This window comes from Gastrolobium bilobum, unplaced genomic scaffold (genome assembly GCF_033153095.1).
Source record: "Gastrolobium bilobum isolate Gb01-03AN ecotype WA unplaced genomic scaffold, APGP_CSIRO_Gbil_v1 utg2195, whole genome shotgun sequence".
Taxonomy (NCBI): domain Eukaryota; kingdom Viridiplantae; phylum Streptophyta; class Magnoliopsida; order Fabales; family Fabaceae; genus Gastrolobium; species Gastrolobium bilobum.
The window spans coordinates 1,425,098-1,446,510 of NW_026895782.1; the positions used below are offsets into that span (position 1 = coordinate 1,425,098).

At 31.8% G+C, this 21,413-nt stretch overlaps 2 protein-coding genes across 2 annotated transcripts; one reads left to right on the forward strand and one right to left on the reverse strand.

Annotated features, from left to right (window-relative positions):
- Positions 1 to 5,935: 5,935 nt before the first annotated feature.
- LOC133295969 (B-box zinc finger protein 21-like) lies at positions 5,936 to 6,919 on the forward strand. Its single transcript, XM_061494911.1, has 3 exons — positions 5,936 to 6,121; positions 6,237 to 6,560; positions 6,659 to 6,919. The coding sequence occupies exons 1-3, from the start codon at positions 5,936 to 5,938 to the stop codon at positions 6,917 to 6,919; spliced, it is 771 nt and encodes a 256-aa protein (XP_061350895.1).
- A 6,227-nt stretch (positions 6,920 to 13,146) lies between these two features.
- On the reverse strand, positions 13,147 to 13,710 carry LOC133295850 (uncharacterized). The gene has a single exon (XM_061494712.1). It carries the CDS (start codon positions 13,708 to 13,710, stop codon positions 13,147 to 13,149), a length of 564 nt encoding a protein of 187 aa, XP_061350696.1.
- Between the last annotated feature and the right edge of the window lie 7,703 nt (positions 13,711 to 21,413).

Here is a 21,413-nt window from a genome sequence, read left to right on the forward strand (position 1 = left end):
CTTCCTGCTCCTCACATGATCAACACAACTGACGAGATCTTTTGGATTCATTCGTCCTGTACGGAATATGTGGGTTTTGGCAAATTTAATAAAAGAATTATAAAGTTATTTTGAATATATAAATTTTGTTCAGTTTTAAAAACTCTCTGTATCAAACAAAGTTATCAATTTTTTAATTTAAAGTTAAAAAAAATTGAAAGACACATGAGGAGGGTGATAACTGATAAGTTTATAAGATGCCATTAAGATTTTTACTTTAAATTCAGAAGATTCTTCAAATAACACATCACAATTATAATCATTTCAAATTTTTATATAATTTAATGTTTCACAATTGAGCTCTTTCCCTTCTCAATTATGATAAGTTATAATAGTAGAGATTCCAACAAAATTCTCAAGGTCTCTCTTTTTGGTTTGATCTTGTAAGTTTTTACATATATGAGATGAGATTTTTTTGACTCCGGTGTAAGACTAAGAAATTTTACTCCTCATCTCAGCCATTGATTTTTGTCCATCTAACCTTTATAATTTTTTAAGTTATACCAATTAATTAATTAATTCTAAATAAACTATAATCATTATATGAAAAGAAATCAGTAGCTGAAATAGAGTAAATTTTTTTAATTTTATACGTGAGTTAAAAGATCCCTATTATATATATTCCAGATGTTACATTAACATTATCGTTATTGTACATGATGGTTACATTAGAGTAAACAGATAAGCCGAATTGATTTTCTTGTCGAGAAACATGCATGTGTATAATCCATACCCTTGTACATGATGGTTACAATTGTAGGGGACCGTATACATTTGATGTGTATAAGGCATGGCTTCTTTTTATGGAAGAATATGAGAATTGACGAGATAACCCATCTGAATCTGGAAACTACAACTTTGATCTGAACAAGTCAAACTGTTTAGGCTCCATTTTTTTTTCCAGGTTAATAATTTCTTTTTGGAAATAACTATAAAATTGTCACCTTACTAAAAATAATCTAACAGTTTTAGAATCATTAACAAAAACTTAAAAATCAAAATAAAAACCAAAAGCACTCACTCAACTTTTTAATATAAATGATTCGATATTCTGTCCGACACACATTAATCGGATAAAATTATAAATTTAATAAAATTCTTCATTCAAATTTTACTTTATACCTTAATAACATACATAATTAATTTTAATAAAATAAGTCATATTCATTGCATGGGAGATTAATGGAAATGACTTCATATCTGCAACTAACCTAACCTTATTATAACTTATCATAATTGAGAAGGGAAAGAGCTCACTTGTGAAAAATTAAATTATATAAAAATTTAAAATGATTATAATTGTGATGTGTTATTTGAAGAATCTTCTAGTATTATTTTTATTATTATTTGAAGAATTCTTCCTGTCTTTGTTTTAAAATATAAACGATATGGAAGTATATTTTTATTATTATTTTTCCTTTTCTTTCGATGAAATACCATATTCTAGTTACTGAAATTTATATTTACAAAAATTAGAAATCTATAATTATATAATTTAAAAAAAAATGTTTGTCATTTTAAATGACACAAAGTTATATCATTTTTAATGAAAACACGTTATTTTGATATATTTTTACATTCCGTCTCCTCAACTTTCTTTTTATTTATAATTTTATAAAAGGGTTTGTTTTTTCTGAAGTTACTGCAGATAAGTTATCTGCAATAAGCCCAATACGACATCGTTTTGGGCGAAAATCCCGGTGTTTTTGTAATTTTAATTTATTTTAGGTTTTAATAGTCTTTATATTTATAACTTTTTAATATTTCAATACCAAAACGATGTTATTTTGAGAATAAATGCAGATAACTTATCTGCAGTAACTGCAGAAATATTTTTTCCTTTATAAAAAAAATGACAAAATACACCAAAACAACGTAGTTTCGTTAAAAATGACACGAAATTTTGTCATTTAAAATGACAAACACTTATTACAAAAAAATGAAAAATAAAATGACAAACACTACATCCAATTTATATATGCTGCAATTTATGTATTTGCATTTAAATTTATATTTCAGCAAATTTGAACTTGTACAATTTACAAATATCGTATATATGTATACTAATATATATGTGATAATACAAATATCGTATATATGTATACTAATATATATGTGACAATACATATATGATAAATATCACATATTATATATTTAATTATTGATTTGTATTTTTGTATATTTTATGTATTTATATGTTATGTCTTTAACTTTTTTATAATAAAGAAATAAATTAACATGATAAATTTTGTAAGGTAAAATTATGAATGAAAAATTTTGTTTGGTAGAAGTTTATATAATTGATTTTTATATTTATTATGATGTCAAATTTAAATAATAATATATTATGAATTATATTTCTTAGATGAAGGAATTCATTTCCTTATATAAGATAAGGTAGTGAGATGCCTTTGCAAGGTATAACTCTGTTATACGTAGAAAAATCTATACTTATGAAAATATTCGGCAAAAAAAAGTTATATATTCCATTAAAGAAAATTAAAACAAAACAGCAACCGCTGGCATGCGTAGTGCTCCATGAATTTGGATACACTGCATGAGTTCAGTTAAAAATAAATAAATAAAAATAAAAATAAAATAATGAGACGCACTTGGAATCCGATGGACTTGGCAATCTATATTGTGTTACGTTAAGGAAGTGTTTGATATAAGAGATATTTTTTTTTATCAAGAAAAAAAGATTTCCAAGAATATAATGAGAAACATTTTTCCCCATGTAAGTTACGAAAAAGTGTTTGGTAGGCCAAAATTTTACCAAAAAATTGAGTTAATTTTACTAACATTATGTTTGGTTGATGGTAAAATATTGATAGGAATCTAAATAAAATGAGCAAAATATTCATCATTTTTGAATATTGTTAAGGGCATTTTAGTCTGATAAGTGTTAAAATGCTTTTGCCTCTTGCTGAGGAAAAAAAAACCAGACATGGGAGAGGAAAGTTTTTTAACAAGGTATAGTAAAAAAAGGGATTCATGGAAAAAATATCCCCAAATTATTCTACTTTTTCTAATACCAAATATGATAATTTTATTTCCCCCACCCCATTTCTCCATCATTTCATTCAAAAAAACCCATACCAAACAGCCTATAAAAAAAATTATCTTTCTTTCACACTAGTTATACACCAATCATTGGTATATAATTTGAGGGAATGATGTTTTTAATATTATAGGAAATAAAATAATCTTCACGCACACATAAAAGTATGTGAAATCTATATAGAGTTATATGAAAATAAGAGAAAAAAAATATAGATCTCATATATTTTTATATTTTTAGAGGAGATAATTTTATTTTATATGAAAGACATTCAACCCATAGTTTAATTAAGTAACATGTATCACTTGATTAATGAATTAGTATTTGTTTACTTCTTATGTTACATGAGAAAAATATTTTTTCCTACACACAATAAATATGTGGGTCCCATTAAAAAGAGAAAAAAGAAAAAAATTTCAAAGTGACCCATATATTTGTTGTGTGTAGAAAAAGAAAATTTTCTCTATTAATATGTTTGCCTATTTTATTTAGTAACTTAATATAGGCTAAACTTTTAAAAAAGTCTTTTTTAAAAAATAGATGATAGACTTTCTTTTACAAAACTCAATCTATAAGCCTACCGGCTGACATTTTCATATTATTTATTTTAAATGAAACTGTTATTTTAAATAAAATGAATGAAATTGTTATTTTAAATGAAATGAATAAATTTATTATTTTAATAATACATTAATATTTTTTTAATTATCGATGCCTGATAGATTTAAACAGGTTTGCAGATAGGGATATAAATAGGCAAAGTTAGGCTAGACTTTGACTTCAATAAGCCAAGCCTGTATAAAAACACTTAGGACTGGCCTGGTCTTTTAGCTTGTGTAGGCCTAGATTATAGGTCTGGCCTGACCTGTACTTAAAAAAAAAATCCTTAGCCTAGGCCTCTTAGCTTGTTTAAGCCAATTAAACATTCAATAATTAAAAAATAACTAAAATAATAGTATTTTATTATTTAAAATCATTAAAATAATAATTTTATTTACTTTATTTAACATAAATAATATGATATAGGCCGACCTATAGCTTATAGGCTCGACATGTACAAAAAAAAGCTATGACCTATTTTCTAAATAGGTTTTTTTAAAAGCCTAGACCTGTTCTATTTCACTATTTGTAGTTGGTCAAGTCTGGCCTAATGTAGGCTAAGCCGTAGGCTTCTGTAGGCCGGCCTAGTCCATTTACATCCCTATTTGCATACCAAAGCCAAACCTTTTGTTTTCGAATATAAGGAAGACTAAGTTTATAATTTGAGCCTACTAAAAGGTAATAGGCCAGCCAAATCCTAAAATATTTTATATAAGTTTGATCTACTTAAGCAAAAGTCTAGCTCGGCCGATGCATTTATTCCCCTAATTGTTAATAGTGATATTCTATTTGTTCTTATTTATATTAATTCTTTATAATTTTGCAAAAAAAAAAAAAAAGATAATTTATCCTCTCACGAAGATCAAACAATTATTTTAAAATAAATAAAAATATACTCTAATAAAGGTATTATAAAATAAATTATTACTTTAAAAGAGTTGTGTCCCACCAACAGTAATTAAACTAGTGGGTGTCAATTGTTATCAAAAAAAAAAAAAACTAGTGGGTGTCAATTTCATGAGGGGGCAGGAAATATAGCTACACGTAGCGGTGGATTCAGGTTTTTTTTTTTATGGGGTAAAAATAAAATATTAAAATTATAAATATTATTAAGAATAATAAAATGAACTAATTATTATAAATATTTTTTTGAGAGGGACTAATTATTAGTGCTAATAATTTATTATTATTAGACAAATATTATTTTATATATATAATAATAAAAGGAGAAAAATATTGTAACAACCAAGATGTGTTATTATCAAGTTACTACCAATTAATCTCACTGTTAGATCAATTATGTTGATCCAACGATTATATTTATTTCCGTCTTTGTATGATCATGATTTTTCAAATTTAATATTTTATATTTATTTCCACCTTTGTTTGGTTATGATTTTCCATATTTAAAGTGAAAACATTAAATATGAAGAATCATATACAAATATGGAAATAAATATAACCGTTGGATCAACATAATCAATCTAACAAATTTAGGGAAGGACGACCTCAATACTCAATACTCGGACCGTTGCTGCCTTCACGACTAAGAAGAATTAGGCAGCCATTGTTTAAAAAAAGTATGGATAGCTACCAGTTATTTGTGTATTGTAAATTATCATTGACATAATTAATATAACTTTTTATTCATGTTTTTTGTTTTTATTAAGATAAAAATTAAATTAATAAAATCCGTTTGGAGTTAGTTATAATTTTAAAATAAAAATGTAAAGTGTTTAAATATATTTTTAACTGCAAAATATTACTAATAAATTTAGATTTTTGAATTAATATTTAAATAATAATAAATATCTTGATGAAAAGAACATTAGATATCAAAATAAAAAATTTCATATACACTCTATAAAGAAACAAATTTCAACAAAAGTTAACATAACAAAATGTTTAAAACTTAATAAAGTTTAAAATATAAAAAATTCATTATTACCGTAAAAATAAAACATCTAATTTCTTATCATATACAAATACCTAGATAATAAATTATAAAACAATAAAAATTGCTTTGTTTCGTTCAACATTACACTATATATATAGATATATATTCTCTTAATTAATCCTTCATTATTTTATGGAACGTGAAACATGACGTCCTAGCTCGCGTTGCATATACTTTAGTGATATGACTTGTGTGTATTTATTTGAAGTATGTGCGACCATCTCATTGAATTCACAGTGTGTGTGTGTGTGTGATTCACTGATCTGAGGCAAGAGCTAATGAAGATCCAGTGCGACGTGTGTAACAAACACGAGGCTTCGTTTTTCTGCACCGCCGACGAAGCTGCTCTATGCGACGGCTGCGACCACCGTGTCCACTATGCTAACAAGCTCGCCTCCAAACATGAACGTTTCTCTCTCAGCCATCCTTCTGCAAAGCACAACCCAGTCTGCGATGTTTGCCACGTAATTAATTAATTCTCTTATTTTTTCCACAACAGTAACACAAAAATAATAATAATTTAATTTAACTGTTAAAAATGATCGATGTTGAGTTTTCTTTGTTGTATTGTATTTGTAGGAGAAAAGAGCTTTTGTCTTTTGTCAGCAAGATAGAGCGATTCTGTGCAAAGAGTGTGACTTTCCGATTCATTCTTCCAACGAGCACACAAAGAAACATAATAGGTTTCTTCTCAGTGGGATTAAGCTCTCTGATTCTACAACGCTTCATTCATCATCGCCACATAATTCTATGGACAATTCAAAAGCATCATCGTCTTCTACAAATGAAGAAGCTGGTTTCACAAGCAGCATATCCGAGTACTTGATTAATACTATACCGGGTTGGCAGTTCGAAGATTTCCTCGATTCATCATCACCTTCTGTTCCGTTTGATTTCTCCAAGGTTTGTTTTTTTTGTAATAATAATGAACCTCGTCCTAGTTTCATTTGATTAAACTTTTTGGGAGCTGAGATTTCGATTAATACTTTGATGAATTGCAGAATGGTTATGATGATGATATGTTGCCACTTCCTGGTGGTGCTGGTAATGAGAGAAATATGGGTGGGATCTGGGTTCCTCAAGCACCATCTTATGTATATTCTGCACAAATGGATCAGCAGAATATCGGGTATAGAGAGACAAAGGAAACCACCAATAACATCAAAGGCAGCAGATCAAGGTTGCGGGATGATACTTTCATAGTACCACAGATAAGCAATCTCAAAGTTGCCTCCAACAAAAGATCCAGACTTCTATGGTAGAAATTACAAGCCTAAGAACTTGTTAGGGAAACACCTAGCCTCGTTCCGAACTTTGTTTATTTATCTGGCTTGTTTTATGTTGTTAATTTAGTTCCTATTTGACTATTCTGTTTTTGTGTGTGTGTGTGTGTCCTCTGGGGGTTGTGTTCTTGATAAATTTGTGTATCACTTTCACAATGTAAATATGAAACGTTTTAAGAGCTGTCTGGATTGAGATTGTTTTTGCTACACGTAAGGTCAAAGGGGTTCAATGGGTGAAAACTAATGATGATTTTGTCGTTTGTAATAACTTTCACCAGTGGAAGCTTCAAGCAGGGGAACTGCTAACTCGATCGGTCCTTTAATTTGGTCAGGGGCCATGACAATGGGTTGTTGAATGTGGGACACTCAACAATGAGACTCAAGAGAAAAAGGGTGATGGAGAAGATGGTTTCACAGATGAATATGATGATGGGGATTCAATGCATGGCATGTGGTTTTGTCTTAACGTAGCTAGGAAACTAGGAAATTCGGCGACCGTAGTCCGTAGCCTTCATCATCATCATTTTTATTATTTTGCGTTTCAAAATTGGCTATTTGTTTGGGAAAGATGTTAGTCTTAAACTTGGTTTTGGCAGGGTTTGTTGTGACCTTTACCTTTACCGATAGAATGATAGAATAGTGATCAAAATGTCACTGCTCACCAAGTTTTTTACTTAAATGTCACGTCAACAGTGTTATTTTCCAACATCCATGCGAGCAAGTTCGCTAAGAACTGTAGCGAACTCAGTTTGCTGTCGTGTCACGTTTTTAGTGGACATCAAATTTGTTACACAAGGTAGCGAACTTGATTGAAATTCATATTCCAACCAAGGTAGCGAACTTGGTTTTTTTTTTTTTTTTTCTTAACTTTGTACTTGTTATACACTAGAAATGTGACACATCAGCAAACTGATTTCGTTACATTACCTAACAAACATGTCCAAATAACACTGTCCACGTGACATTTAAGTAAAAAACTTGATAAAAAATGATATTTTGGTCACTGTTTGAGAAGGTAACATGGTTAGGACTAGAGCTGGCAAAACGGGCTCGGCGGGCCAACCCGCCCAACCCGCTAAACGGGCCGGGGTGGGCTGAGTTTTTCAACCCATCTCAAAAGCGGGATGGGCTCGTTTTTTGGTGGGTTGATGGCGGGCATAGGCGGGCTGAGGGGGTCAGTGTAAAATAGGCTTGGGCTGGCGGGCCAACTCGCCAAACAGGACGAGGCGGGCTGAGTTTTTGAGTCCACTTTCAAAAATTGAGCGAGGCAAACTCACTCATTTTTTTGGCGGATTAATAACGGGCTGAAGCGGGGCGGGTGGCCACTTTGCCGCAGTTAAGAGAGAGTTTCGGATCAGAATACGGGATTAGTTAAATCATCAGCACTAGGCGAAATCATTGCACGTTGTCAACAATTATTGTTGTTATTTGATTGGACAAAAAAAGTATCAAATCTTGTCAAAATCTCATTCTCAAGAAAGAAATAATAGAAAATAACATGATGACATAAAATATTAATAAATAAATATCTGTAGGCCAATACAAAATTTCACAGTCATATCTGTTGTTTCCCTACCTTCTCGCCTTTTAATAAATGGTAAGGTTATAATATGCGGAGTGACTGTGTTGATGAGAGCTTGAATTTTTTAAAGAGTTGGGAAGCATGATGTAATAGTTTAATTCTTTCTTTCAATAAAAAAACTAAATTTCAGTATAAAGTGAAACGAGCTTGCGCACATGAACGTGCGTGAATGTGTCCTTGCGTGTGTTTGGTAGAAGAATTTTTTTAGGATTTCTGTGAAATTAAGGGTAATAATTTTGTTTATTCACGTTTGACATGAGATTTTTAAAATATTTCTCGAGTTTTATTTTGTGTGTAAAATTTTCTGAAAATATTATCAAAGAATACCACCCAGTGAATAGTATTTTAGGATTCTCATAGCAAGAGAAAATTTAATCCAACCAAACATACAATCAAGAAAATTAACCCAACATTTTGGAGAATATTTTATTCTACCAAACAACTTTTTTGGTAACATTTTTAGAAAACTAATTTTTCCACCATATTTCTTGAAATCATGATTCTCAGATAAAAAAATATTCTTCTACCAAATACCTGTTAAAAGTTACTGACATGCTAATTAATAAAAGTGGGAGTTCAAATCCCGTTAACGTAAAAATTTTGTTAGTTATTGATACATAATCTCTTTCAAAAAAATTTAAAGATATTGATAAATTTTCTCTTACTCTGATGAATATCCATGTCTAATTCCACTTAAACTTTTACTTAAAAAAAAGTCACTGACATTGAATATTGTCTACGCTTAGGAGCTAAAATATCCAGTCGATCAACAAATAGAGGACCTCAAAAAAGTCAGAAGCGATTTCTTTCTGTGCGACTTTACCACATAAGATTTTAGGGTTAACTTACTCTCATGCAGCATGAGACAGAAAATTTTTCCTACTCACCCTTTGATATCCGTGCTTATCTTTTTTCTTTTTTCTTTTTTTTAAGAAAATCAATGGAGCCCACATATGTTGAGTCTATCACATAAGATACATAAGAATAATAATTCCCAAGATTTTAATCCTCATTAATTTAATTTCCAGATGTCGTTTTAATTGCAGGTACTCTAACTTCTTCACAATTTGAGTTTTATTTTCTTTTATTAGAATTTTGTGGTACTTGACTTGATGGAAGATCCTATTACTTTGTGCATTCACATGTACATGTCTTGTCGACTTTGTTTACATTATAAATCGCGGGTTGGTTTATGCAATATATACGGGTTAAATATTTCTACGGTCACTCTAGATAAAGTTATCTTCAACTATTATTTATAACTATATTTTTTCGGGAGAACATAGTTATAATATTAAAATTGCTTTTTTTCCTCTCTCCTCAATTACTTTTTAGAACTTGTTTGTTGACGTGGAAAGAGAGAAAAAAGCAATTTTAATGTTATAACTATGTTCTCCCGTGAGAACATAGTTATAAATGGTAGCTGTAGATAACTTTATCTAAAGTGGCTGTAGAAATATTTTTTCATATATATATATATATATATATATATATATATATATATAGGGAAAAACATTTCTCAAGCTGCTTGAGATAAATTTATCTCCGGCTACTCCATAACTACGTCGCTTTGATTATTTATTTCTTTATATGTATTGATTCACCTTTGAATGGTTATGATTCTCCTTTTCTCTCTCTTCTTTATCACCACTGATCAATCTTTGTACGATTATGATTTAGCCGCCGGAGATAACTTTATCTCCGGCAGCTTGAGAAATGATAAGCCCATATATATATATATATATATATATAGAGAGAGAGAGAGAGAGAGAGAGAGGCGGGATCCTTTGACTAATTTAATTCAGTGGCGGAGCCAGGCTCAAATTTGAGCCCAGACCAAAAAATTATATGTGTATTTATTTTTCTTAATTTTAGTTAGTTCATATCGTAATATATTTAAATTATATTAAATAAAGCACTAAGAAGAGTTATAATTTTATTAAATATTTTTTAATTTTACTAAAAATAATTTATTTATTTTATACAAGTGAAAATTAGATACATAACCTAATACAACTTACCCAAATCTTTCACCAAAAATATTTTAAATTTTACATAGGCCAAATTACTAATTGTAACCCGGACCAAATTATATTTTTAATTCGGGACAAATTATAATTAATTATATAATTATATATAATAAGTATAATTTGTTAAAATTTAGCAGGAACCGAGGCCACACCCACAGTACATGTGGCTCCGCCACTGATTTAATTACTTGGAGTTAATTGCTAATATGGGTAATAGATTAATTATATATTAACATAGTTAATTAAGAAATGACACACACACACACACACATATATATATATATAGGGTGATGAAGTTCACTATCTTATTCTTATCTCTATTACATAAAATAATTATGTTGCGTAAGATAATTATTTTATATTCCCGCTGAATGCATTCTTGGGGAGGAGGCTGAACCTTTAGCCATCACTGTTCCCCCGCACTTCGGATTAGTCCCATAGCCGGCTCAAAGAGTCGAAGCTCGTGGGGATACCGGAGGGAGCCAACTCGTCTCAAAGAGATAATTAGGGTTGGGTAACTCCAAAAACAAAAAAGATAATTATTTTATGTAACATAAAATAATTATTTCCATATATATATATATATATATATATGTATATATATAAACACACACACACACATATGAGGAAGGATCCGTTTACAAATATATTTTATAAATCATACTAAGTCTGACCGGTCATACACTCTTGATTGAAGTATGACAAGTCAGACATAATGTAGTTTGTAAATAAAAAGTTTGTAAATATAACATTTCCCTATATATATATAGGCGAAGGATCCGTTTACAAACTTCTTTTACAAATTACAAGTATGACCGGTCATATACTCTTGATTGAAGTATGACATATACTCTTGATTGAAGTATGACCATTCATACTTAGTGTAATTTGTAAATAAAAAGTTTGTAAATTTAATCTTTTCCACACACACACACACATATATATATAGGGAAATGTTATACTTACTAACTTTTTTTCTTACTACTTCTTGTTACAAAATCTTAATCTTTGATTTCCGTCAATCTAACGGTTATAATTTATTGGATCACATTTATTAATTTATAATTAATTTGCAATTAATTATAACCGTTAGATTGTCGGAAATCAACGGTTAAGATTTGATAGTAAGAAGTAGTAAAAAAAAATAGTAGGTATAACCTCCCATATATATATATATATATATATATATATATATATATATATATATATAGACACACACACGATCATTGAATAATTTAGAAAAATTGGTAAAAAATTAGTAATTTTAGTAAACAATTAATTGTAAGTAGTTAAGTGGTTAAAATATTTTGAAAATCAATTAAATTAAATTATTTGAGGTATGTGAGATTTTATGTGGAACTATCATCCCATTTATATTATATTTTCATTATTTCACTCCCTTAATTTTATTGCGAAACATCTAACTTGTTTGTACGTGGATAATTGTATTTATTGTTGTGAAGCGTCCTTCATAGCCCAATGTTTATGGGTTGGGATGTAAAGACCCATTAATGGGTTACACCATTGCCTCCCCATAGTGAACATATGGACCTTACCTTAGAGGATCGCTTATTCCATGCACAGCTACCTCGTCGCGGAATAAATTTTTGGTGCTACTGTAGCACTTAGACTCAGTGCATCCCACTAATAGAAGCATTACACATTAGAGGAGAGAAAAAAATTTTGACAAAGAAAAAAAAAACTTTGACTAACATGTAATATTTCTATTGGTGAGATGTATTGAATCTTTGGTGCTAAGTAGCACCAAAGATTTATTCCTCATCGCCCACATTACGGTCATTTTAATTAGTAGTTCACTCTGTGTCATTTATATTTTTAATTTTTTATATTTGTTTATCTTTGGTAAATAAAGATGAAAGGGAGAGATTCCGCATGCGTACTACAGGGCATCACGTGCCATGCTAAAAACCTCTGCAAAACTCTTTCATGAAGAGGAACCCATTCGACTGCCCTCTTTGCCAGGCATGTTCACCCCTTTAGCTGTGGTAGCTTTGTCTTAATTAATTTTACATAGTGGATGGCCGCGACTAATCACCAAAACAATCGTGAATATATGTAGCGATTTGTAGGAGTTCATTATCTTTTAACATCTTTAGTTTTGATCTTGATATAAGTCAAGTCACTTTTCCTTACACACAAAAAGTAAATAAATCTAATATTGATGAAATAAACTGAAACAAAAAAGAAACACAAGTAATATAAAAAAGATTGATATTTTTCATATTGTAAAAAATAATTTTATCTCCTACATATACATAAAAATATATCGATTTATATGAGATTATACGAAGATATGAGATAGAAAAAATAAATAAAAATCTCATACAATTTTATACATAATATATTAAACCCTATAAAAAAAAAAAAAAAAAAAACTGTTTAGTACCTTATCAGAAGACCTACTGATAATGTCTCCAAGAAAAAAAAAAAAAAATCTACTGATAAGACCTACGTACCTAAAGAAACCCAAGGCAGAGTACTGATTCATCCAAAATCGTAATTTTGAACGATGAAATCATCGGAAAAAAGAAGGAAAAATAAAAAGGATGAACTGGAGAATTGGATTAAGTATTTTAGGGTGAGCGACAATGAGCCTTACACATATGCTGACAGTCATAGAAACAAGGTCCACCACAATGCAGAGGGCAATCCAACCTCATGCCACGGCATCGAGTTCTTGCCATGCATTTTGCAAACTCCCCCACACTATAGTCTTCCTTGTCAAACATACCCTTCCTCTTTGAGTTATTATAGTATATGCCTCTCCCTCCTCCCTTCCTTTTACCTTGCCTTGGCTGCCCTCCACACCCCCATTTCCACCAACCACCCCCTCCTCCTCCACCTCCCCATTCCCATCCACCCTCACCTCCACCTCCTCCGCCACCCCATCCCCATCCAAAACTGCCGCCACCCCCACCTCCGCCTCCACCGCCGCCTCCCCCACCACCCCCATCGCCACTACCTTCCCCACTTCGTCTATAGTACCAACTACTTTTGACGACTTTATTGTAGGAACTGTTATGTTTTTCTTTTACTTCATGTATACCATGACCAGAGAGAGTTACGGAAGTGGCATTGCCTTGAGTGTGACCATTGCCATTTTTCAGCTCGTCACCTTTAAGACCAACAATTGCCATTACGAGGATTAGACAGAGGACCCTAGTATTTCTCAAGGTCTCCATCTTTATTTTGGCTCACTAAAGGAAACGAAATTTTAATTTAGACTATGCAAGCCGTCTCCTTCAAAGCTAGCCAGTGGATCATAGGATACGGCGTCAGATCGTTGTTTTTTTTTCTTAAAACGTCGTGGGCTCACTTTTCCGTGTCAGCTATGGAGAGTGTTATCTACGGCGACTGTAAAAATGATAAGTCACACTTAGTTTTCTATATATATATATATATATATATAAATATTTCTGCAGCCACTCTAGATAAGATTGTCGACGGCTATTCTTTTTCACTAAGCATGACTGATCATATTCTAAAATTGTATTTTTTCTCTCCGCCACGTCATACTTAATATTTATATATAAGATTATCTACGGCTACCCTTTTTTAATATAAATTATAGATTTATATATAATCACCGAGTCATGCGGATCAATCAGTAACCTACTGGTTGAACCAGTGACCCAGTACCTCGATCGAGTTATTGACCGGGCCAGTTTTAATAACATTGGTTTGAATCATTATCATAATCAAAATTTTGGCACAATCTATCTACTTCAGTGTATAGTTATCTTTGTATAAAAAAAAGTGTATAGTTATGTACATTATATAAAAGCATGAATTTGGGAATCTAATGTAATTGTAGCAACAAATGTTGAATTACGTACCAAAAAATACTATTGGGAACCCTTTTATAATTATTTACTTTTGTAATAAATATTTTATTTTATCTATCATTTAAGCCACCGAGTCATTATTAGACATGATGTATTCTGTTTCAGAAACCAAAGATTTATTAGATTATTTATAATAAAATCAGACATTGATTAAATCATACTTTGAAATTTTATAAAAATTATAATTTAAATAAAAAAATTATTGCAAATTCACCAACAATACCCGTCCAAGCAGTAGGGAATTTCAGGCAATCGGAAAAAACTGACCCCTTTGTTTGGTTTCACAACAAATTAGGCATTTTAATTTGTGCATCTAATTAACAGTTTGCCAAAACCAATTTAATCAATAATTTATTTACATTTAACGGCAAATATATTTGGCAAACGAAGTAAAATTGTTCAACTCGTTGTCAAGGCCTATTAGAGTCATTTTTCCTAGAATAATTCAACCTAACATCAACTGCGCGCAGTTAACAACAGCAATTACATCATAAGGATGGACCCATATGGGCTTATCATGCATCATCAATGAACTGGTTGGTAGTTGATTACCTGCATCACCTTGGTATATATGTCCTACTCTGAGTCGTATGAGTTACTATTCGTTGGTATTTAAGTATAGGCTATGCAAAAAAAATTGGTTCATTTGTTTTATCTTTGATCTGACCTTGACTTGTATAATGACCCTCACATTTATTATGGATTTAATATTGAAAGATAATTATAAATATAAAGAAAAAGAAATAAAGTTACATTTGATGAAAAATGAGTTAAAATGACAGTTAAGGGATAAAAATACGAAAAAACAAAGTTACCCGAAAAGTGAAAGTAAAGTTAGAAATATTACTAGAAAAATATTCTAGTCCAGTTGATAAACTTTGGTAATGAATGAAGGTGTGTAGATAGATGAGTTTATATCCGCTGGTATAATGAACTGACTTAAGTGACTAAGTGAGTCACTGTTCACAATTATAAATCCGCGTCTTCCACGAGCAGAGACGGATCGACACAGAAGGAAAGGAAAGAAAATAGGAGAAATTGATGGAAAATCTTTCAAAATTCATAACTTAAGCTAGAGACCTCCGAATCACTTCGTTCCAAAGTCAAACTTGTGAGAAATTTCGAGAGGAATCCATTGGTACCCGTATTTTGGGATGGGTTTCACTGTAGAGAGAGATCTTCTTCCTCTAAAATTCGAATTTCTTTGAAAGGGGGGATTTTGAAGGAGCTTGAAGCCATGGGAGCTTGAAGTAAGCTTTTCCCTTCGTTCTAAGTAAGTTTATGTTGAGAAATCCTAATTTTCTTTAAATTTTGAGGAAGATTTGATTTAGTTTTTCATTTAAAAGTTTGGTTTGATTGAGCATGTTAGAACTTGATTGAGGCTTGGCTCATGTTGAGAAAAGTGTTCAGATGAAAATTTTAACAGTGAAAATGTATTTGAAAAATTTGAGATACCGTATTTTTGAATAGTGACATATATGAATAGTACCGTATACGTGAATAGTGACGTATATATGAATAGTACTGTAGAGATGAACAATACCGTATGTATAAATAGTTAAGAAATATTTGATAAGTAAAAGATAAAATCAATAAATGGTGTGTCTCGTTAACTACTTAGCTTGGAACCATTTTATTGATATTTGTATGGATTCCCTGTTCTAGGTGCGCCTAAGAGTCTTGTTGAGGACCCTACATCAGAGGAGGCTTGGTAACTCGGTTGTTGAGTAGGCCATCTATACAGCTTTGAGAGGTAAGCTCTATATTTATGGGATTCGCTCCTACTTTGTGTTCCGCCATAGTGTACGGACTGTGGTCAAATTGTATGATATGTATGAGATATATGATATAGATGCATTCATATAGAACTATATGATGATGTGATGTGATATGTTTTGATGTGTTTAATTTGATATGTTTTAATGTGTTTACTTTGATAAGTTTTGATGTGTTTACTTTGATATGTTTTGATGTGATTTCTGTAACGATCTCTGGCCATTGATCCTATGTGCACTGATGTCTGCTTGAGGTCATCCCTTGGGACTGATGGTGCACACTTCTGATATGTTCTGGTTCCGCTTGGGGTCCTCCCTTGAGAACACGTACGTTGATTTTCGCTTGGGGTCATCCCTTGGGAATGACTGTGTATGTCTCTGATAAGATATGTTTTGTTCTGATGTGATTATTGTGATGATTTTGTATATGATATTTGTTACGTGCGTTGATTCCTGCTTGGGTCATCCTTTGGGAATGATTGCGTACGTCTCTGATAAGATATGTTTTGTTCTGATGTGATGTAATTATTGTGATGATTTTGTATATGATATTTGTTACGTGCATTGATTTCTACTTGGGGTCACCCCTTGGGAATTACTGCGTACGTCTCTGATAAGATATGTGTATATGCTTTGTTCAGTTATGATAATTGATTATATGACATGTTATATGAGATATGTTCAGTACAGTATGATATATGATGTATATGATGTTTTGTATATTATGTATCTGACTGTCATGCAGGAAGTGAGCCCAGGGTATGAAGAGTTCTCTATAAACCTGGAGCTTACTAGAGATTCGCCTCTAACCCCGTTTGGGATTTGGAGATATTTAAGATACTTGGGAAATGACTACGTACTTCATAGATGTTATATGAGATATGTTCAGTACAATATAATATAGGATGTATATGATGTTTTGTATATTATGTATCTGACTGTCATGCAGGAAGTGAGCCCAGGGTATGGAGAGTTCTCTATAAACCTGGAGCTTCTAGAGATTCTCTCTAACCCCGTTTGTGGGATATGATTTCAGGGAACAGTTATCCGGAGAGCCTTACGGGACAAGGACACTATCATGGCTAGATATGTGCACGTGCTGAGATATGTATGTTGTTAGACATAGTGGCACGGAGCCAAGTTATGCATGCGCCCATGGATGAGTATATGGTCCTACATGGATATCTGATATCTCTGAAAGTTTATGTTGTATAAACTGTTTATCAGGGCACCTTGAGAGTGAGATTTGCAAATCTTCGTTTGTTCGATTTACAGACGATACTCTGTCCGATTTTCGTCTCCGTAAAATGAAAAAAAAACTAGAAGTTGTATGTGTGATATATCATGTGAGATAGGATTAAAGAAAAAAAAGTTAACTCGTACTTTCGTAAGTTAAGTATTCCGTTGTTTCTTTTAAGTATCATATGTATGTTAATTGAACCGGCTCGAGACGAGGATGTTACAACCTGACTTATAAATACCTATTTTTTTGAACTGGGTTTAAATACTGACCCACTTTTATTTGGGTCAGTTTTATTTTATTTTTTGTAATAAAGATGGGCAAAAGCCCCAAACAAAACAAAAATTACACGACGCGAGAACTTAAAAGATCTACAGAAGCATCCTGAAGAAGGAGCTCTAACAAAGGAGAAGGAGGAAAATGATAAACAATAAGATTATTATCATCCTCAAAATGCCTAGAAGCAAACCAGTGAGCACATCTGTTATTTTCTCGAAAGGTGTGGACCCAACGAACATCCCAATCTTCAGCAAGCCATTTGTGAATACGGGAAACAACCTGAGAGTTTCTGTGATTGTTGCTCCCTTCTTGGATAGTGCTAAGAGCAATCTCTGAGTCACATTCCAACTCCACTCTCCTAGCACCAGTACCACAGGCCAGCTCTAAACCTTTGAGGATACCCTAGAGTTCTGCATCAAGAGGATTACAGAAACCTAATTTGAAAGAGAAACCACCCAGAAAAGCACCATTGTGATCTCTAGCAAGGCCTCCACAGCTAGCATGCTGCCTAGATAGGGAAGAAGCACCATCTGTGTTAATCTTCAACCGACCAGGTTCAGGACGACACCATTTAGTAGGCTGATGGGCATTAGGGAAGCTGCCAAGAATGCTTCTATTCTTATCTCTAGCTTCAATTAAATGCGCAATAAAATCAGAAATGACACGCTTATCATTGCTTGGCCTTCGAAAACTATCATCATGAATATGATGATTACGCCAATTCCAAAGATTCCAGCAAGTAGTATAGAAAACATCTCTCCAATCAACATGAATTTGATAATTCCAACCCTTACTCACATTTTTGATGAGCCAAGGCTGTAGGTCTAATGTGAAGAAATCGTTGGGGACCCTTCTACCAAACCAATCTATCCACAATCTTTTGGCTTGAGAACAATCTCTAAGGACATGAATAAGAGTTTCTTCACTGTTTGGACAGTTAATGCAAAAATTAGGACCCCCATTCCATTTGCATGTACGACTCCTAACTGGAAGCTTATTAAGAAAAGTCAGCCACATCATAGTCTTGATTCTTTCTGGACCCTTCCAGTCCCAAATCTTCTTCCAGGGAACATTCCTTTGAGCATGTTGAAAATTCATCAAGTTCAAGTAGGAAACCTTAACTAAGGAAGAGGACACATGATTCTGACACCAAACTAACCTATCCTCAGTATTATCTTCCAAAGCAACAGGAACGCAAAACACCTTAGAGATTAGCTCATCATTTAAGAATTGCTTCAAATATCGAACATCCCAGGTACCATGCTGAAAGATCTCAGCAATGGTTCTATGCAATTCCAGATCAGGAATGTGATTATGAGCTAAATTACAAAGATTATCATCCAGATTCAACCAATTATCCGCCCAGAATTTAATAGTCTCTCCATCACCCACCTCCCATCGAAGACCGGCTAAAAAACTGTTCCAACATTTAGAAAATCATTGACCCAAAACTTGACCCACACCCATTATGTAAAAAAAAAGAAAAAGAAAATCACAATTACATTAAAAGAAAAGTTTTAACGTAAAACAATTACGTCAAAATTTTTTACAAAAAATATTTCCATAAAAAAATTTCGCAAAAATTTTTGACGAAAAATATTTTCATCAAAATTTGTGACTAAAAATATTTCTGTAAAAAAAATTGACGGAAATTTTTTTTTTGTCAAATTAAGGAATCTAAATTTCGTCAAAATATTTTACAAAAAAACATATTCATTAAAAATTTCAACGAAACACAATTCCATCGAAATTTTTTGATGGAAAAAAATTTCATCAAAATTCTTTACAAAATTCAAATTTCGGCGAAAGTTTTCGACGAAAATATTTTCATTAAACTTTTTGACAAACAATTTTTGTCGAAATTTTTAGCGAAACACATTTCCATCAAAAAAATTTCACTAAATATTTTCCTCAAGTTTTTTGATAAAAAATATTTCCATCAAAATTTTCAACGGAACACATTTCAGTAAAAAAATTTCGTAAAAATTTTTTATGGAAAAAATATTCTGTCAAAATTCTTTAGAGAATTTAAATTTCGTCGAAAGTTTCGAATGGAACATTTCCCTCAAAACAATTTTCGTCAAAATTTTTGTCAGATCACATTCCCATCGAAATTTTGAACGAAAAACATTCTGTCAAAATTTTTGACGGAATTCTTTTCTCGTTTAAAATATTTGATGGAGGAAATCATTTTCGTCAAAACTTTTGACAGAAACTAAATTTCGATAGAAAATTTATTTTTGTAAAAATTTTCATTAGAGAAAAATTTTCGTTGCTTTTCAACAAAAAATATTCTGACGAAAAAATAATTTTGTGATGAAATTTTCGTCGTTTGCAACTTTGAAATTTCGACGAAATTTTGTGACAAAACCAAGTCAAAAACGGGTTAGGTCAGATTTGACCGACTTCAGAAACTAAGTCAGACTCACTTCAGAAACCAAGTCAGGTCAGATCCTATTCAGTTCTGAATTAGTTCAAAAAAATTCAAACCAAGTCAGATCTGACTTGGATCAAATTAAAGCGGATCGAGTCAAAATAACTGACCTATAAAAATCAAGTTGGGTCGAGTCGACACAAAAATTTGACTCGACCTTAGCGATGCACACCCCTACGATTACAGAGAAAGTTTGCTACAAGACATAGAGGCATAGTGGAGACGGATGGGAAAATTAAGTTGATGCATAGACCATCTAGACCGGATAGCGACTCTCCAATCACTTACAAGATACATGCCTAAACATTCCACGTGAAACCCAATATCAAGTTAATCAACCATAATCCATAAATTAACCAAGAAAAAAAAATTCTTAAATAAGCACCTTTTTAACCCCAAGTATTCAGGTATCATACGCCTGTCCTAATATCCAATGCGAATTTTTGCTGATTTATGCAAATAAGGAATCATGCTAATCTCATCGTGGGGACAGCGGGACAATAAACAAATGCTACAAGCTTTATCAAAGAGAAATGATGGTAGATCTAAACTTTAAAAGGAACAACATTATGAACCTTTGCACCTACCTTGCTTTAAATAAGAAAGTTGGGGATCTTTTGCCTCAAATGTTGTGGCACAAAAATCTCGACCATTAAACTACAAGCACCACCTTACATCTGATTTAATTTAGTAGGCTCATATTAGGGCACTCAAGTAATCTTATGGTCAAACTTAATAGAGATCATGCTTTAGGAACTTCAGTTTGATATTTAGTGTTTAATATTATTTTTAATTATTTTGGAGTCAGTTATTTACATGTTTAGGATCATGGCACAGTGAGCAATTTTCTTATCTGCTTTAATGGGTAATTATGTAGTAGTGAACAGTTTATTTTTTGCTTGATAAGTTGTACTGTTATGCATCAATCAATGTCTGTAATTTCACGTTTTCTATCAGACTTTCACTTTGCTGTAATGTTTTCATTTTTCACGTAGCATTATCGTAGCAGTACTTCATTTCTCAAGTCTGTTTTTTCATCTCTGAGACCTTCAAAACTGAATAATGTTCAGCTTCCCTTGAGACATATTTTTGGTAAATTCCCGCGAGGCGTTTTGGTTTTAGCATCCAACCGAAAAAGCTGGCGGACACTTACCACAGTGTGCTCCATCGACAGTCATTTTTACCCGCAGAGACACACTTAATAACTGGTGGACTTATAATTACCACTAATCACTTAAACAAAGCTCCGTATGCTTGCTTCCTGGTC

Coding starts and splice junctions, on each gene's coding strand:
- LOC133295969 (XM_061494911.1), top strand. CDS start 5,936: ATGAAGATCCAGTGCGACGTGTGTAACAAACACGAGGCTTCGTTTTTC. Junction 6,122..6,236: donor CAGTCTGCGATGTTTGCCAC/GTAATTAATTAA, acceptor TTGTATTTGTAG/GAGAAAAGAGCTTTTGTCTT. Junction 6,561..6,658: donor TTCCGTTTGATTTCTCCAAG/GTTTGTTTTTTT, acceptor GATGAATTGCAG/AATGGTTATGATGATGATAT.
- LOC133295850 (XM_061494712.1), bottom strand. CDS start 13,710: ATGGCAATTGTTGGTCTTAAAGGTGACGAGCTGAAAAATGGCAATGGT.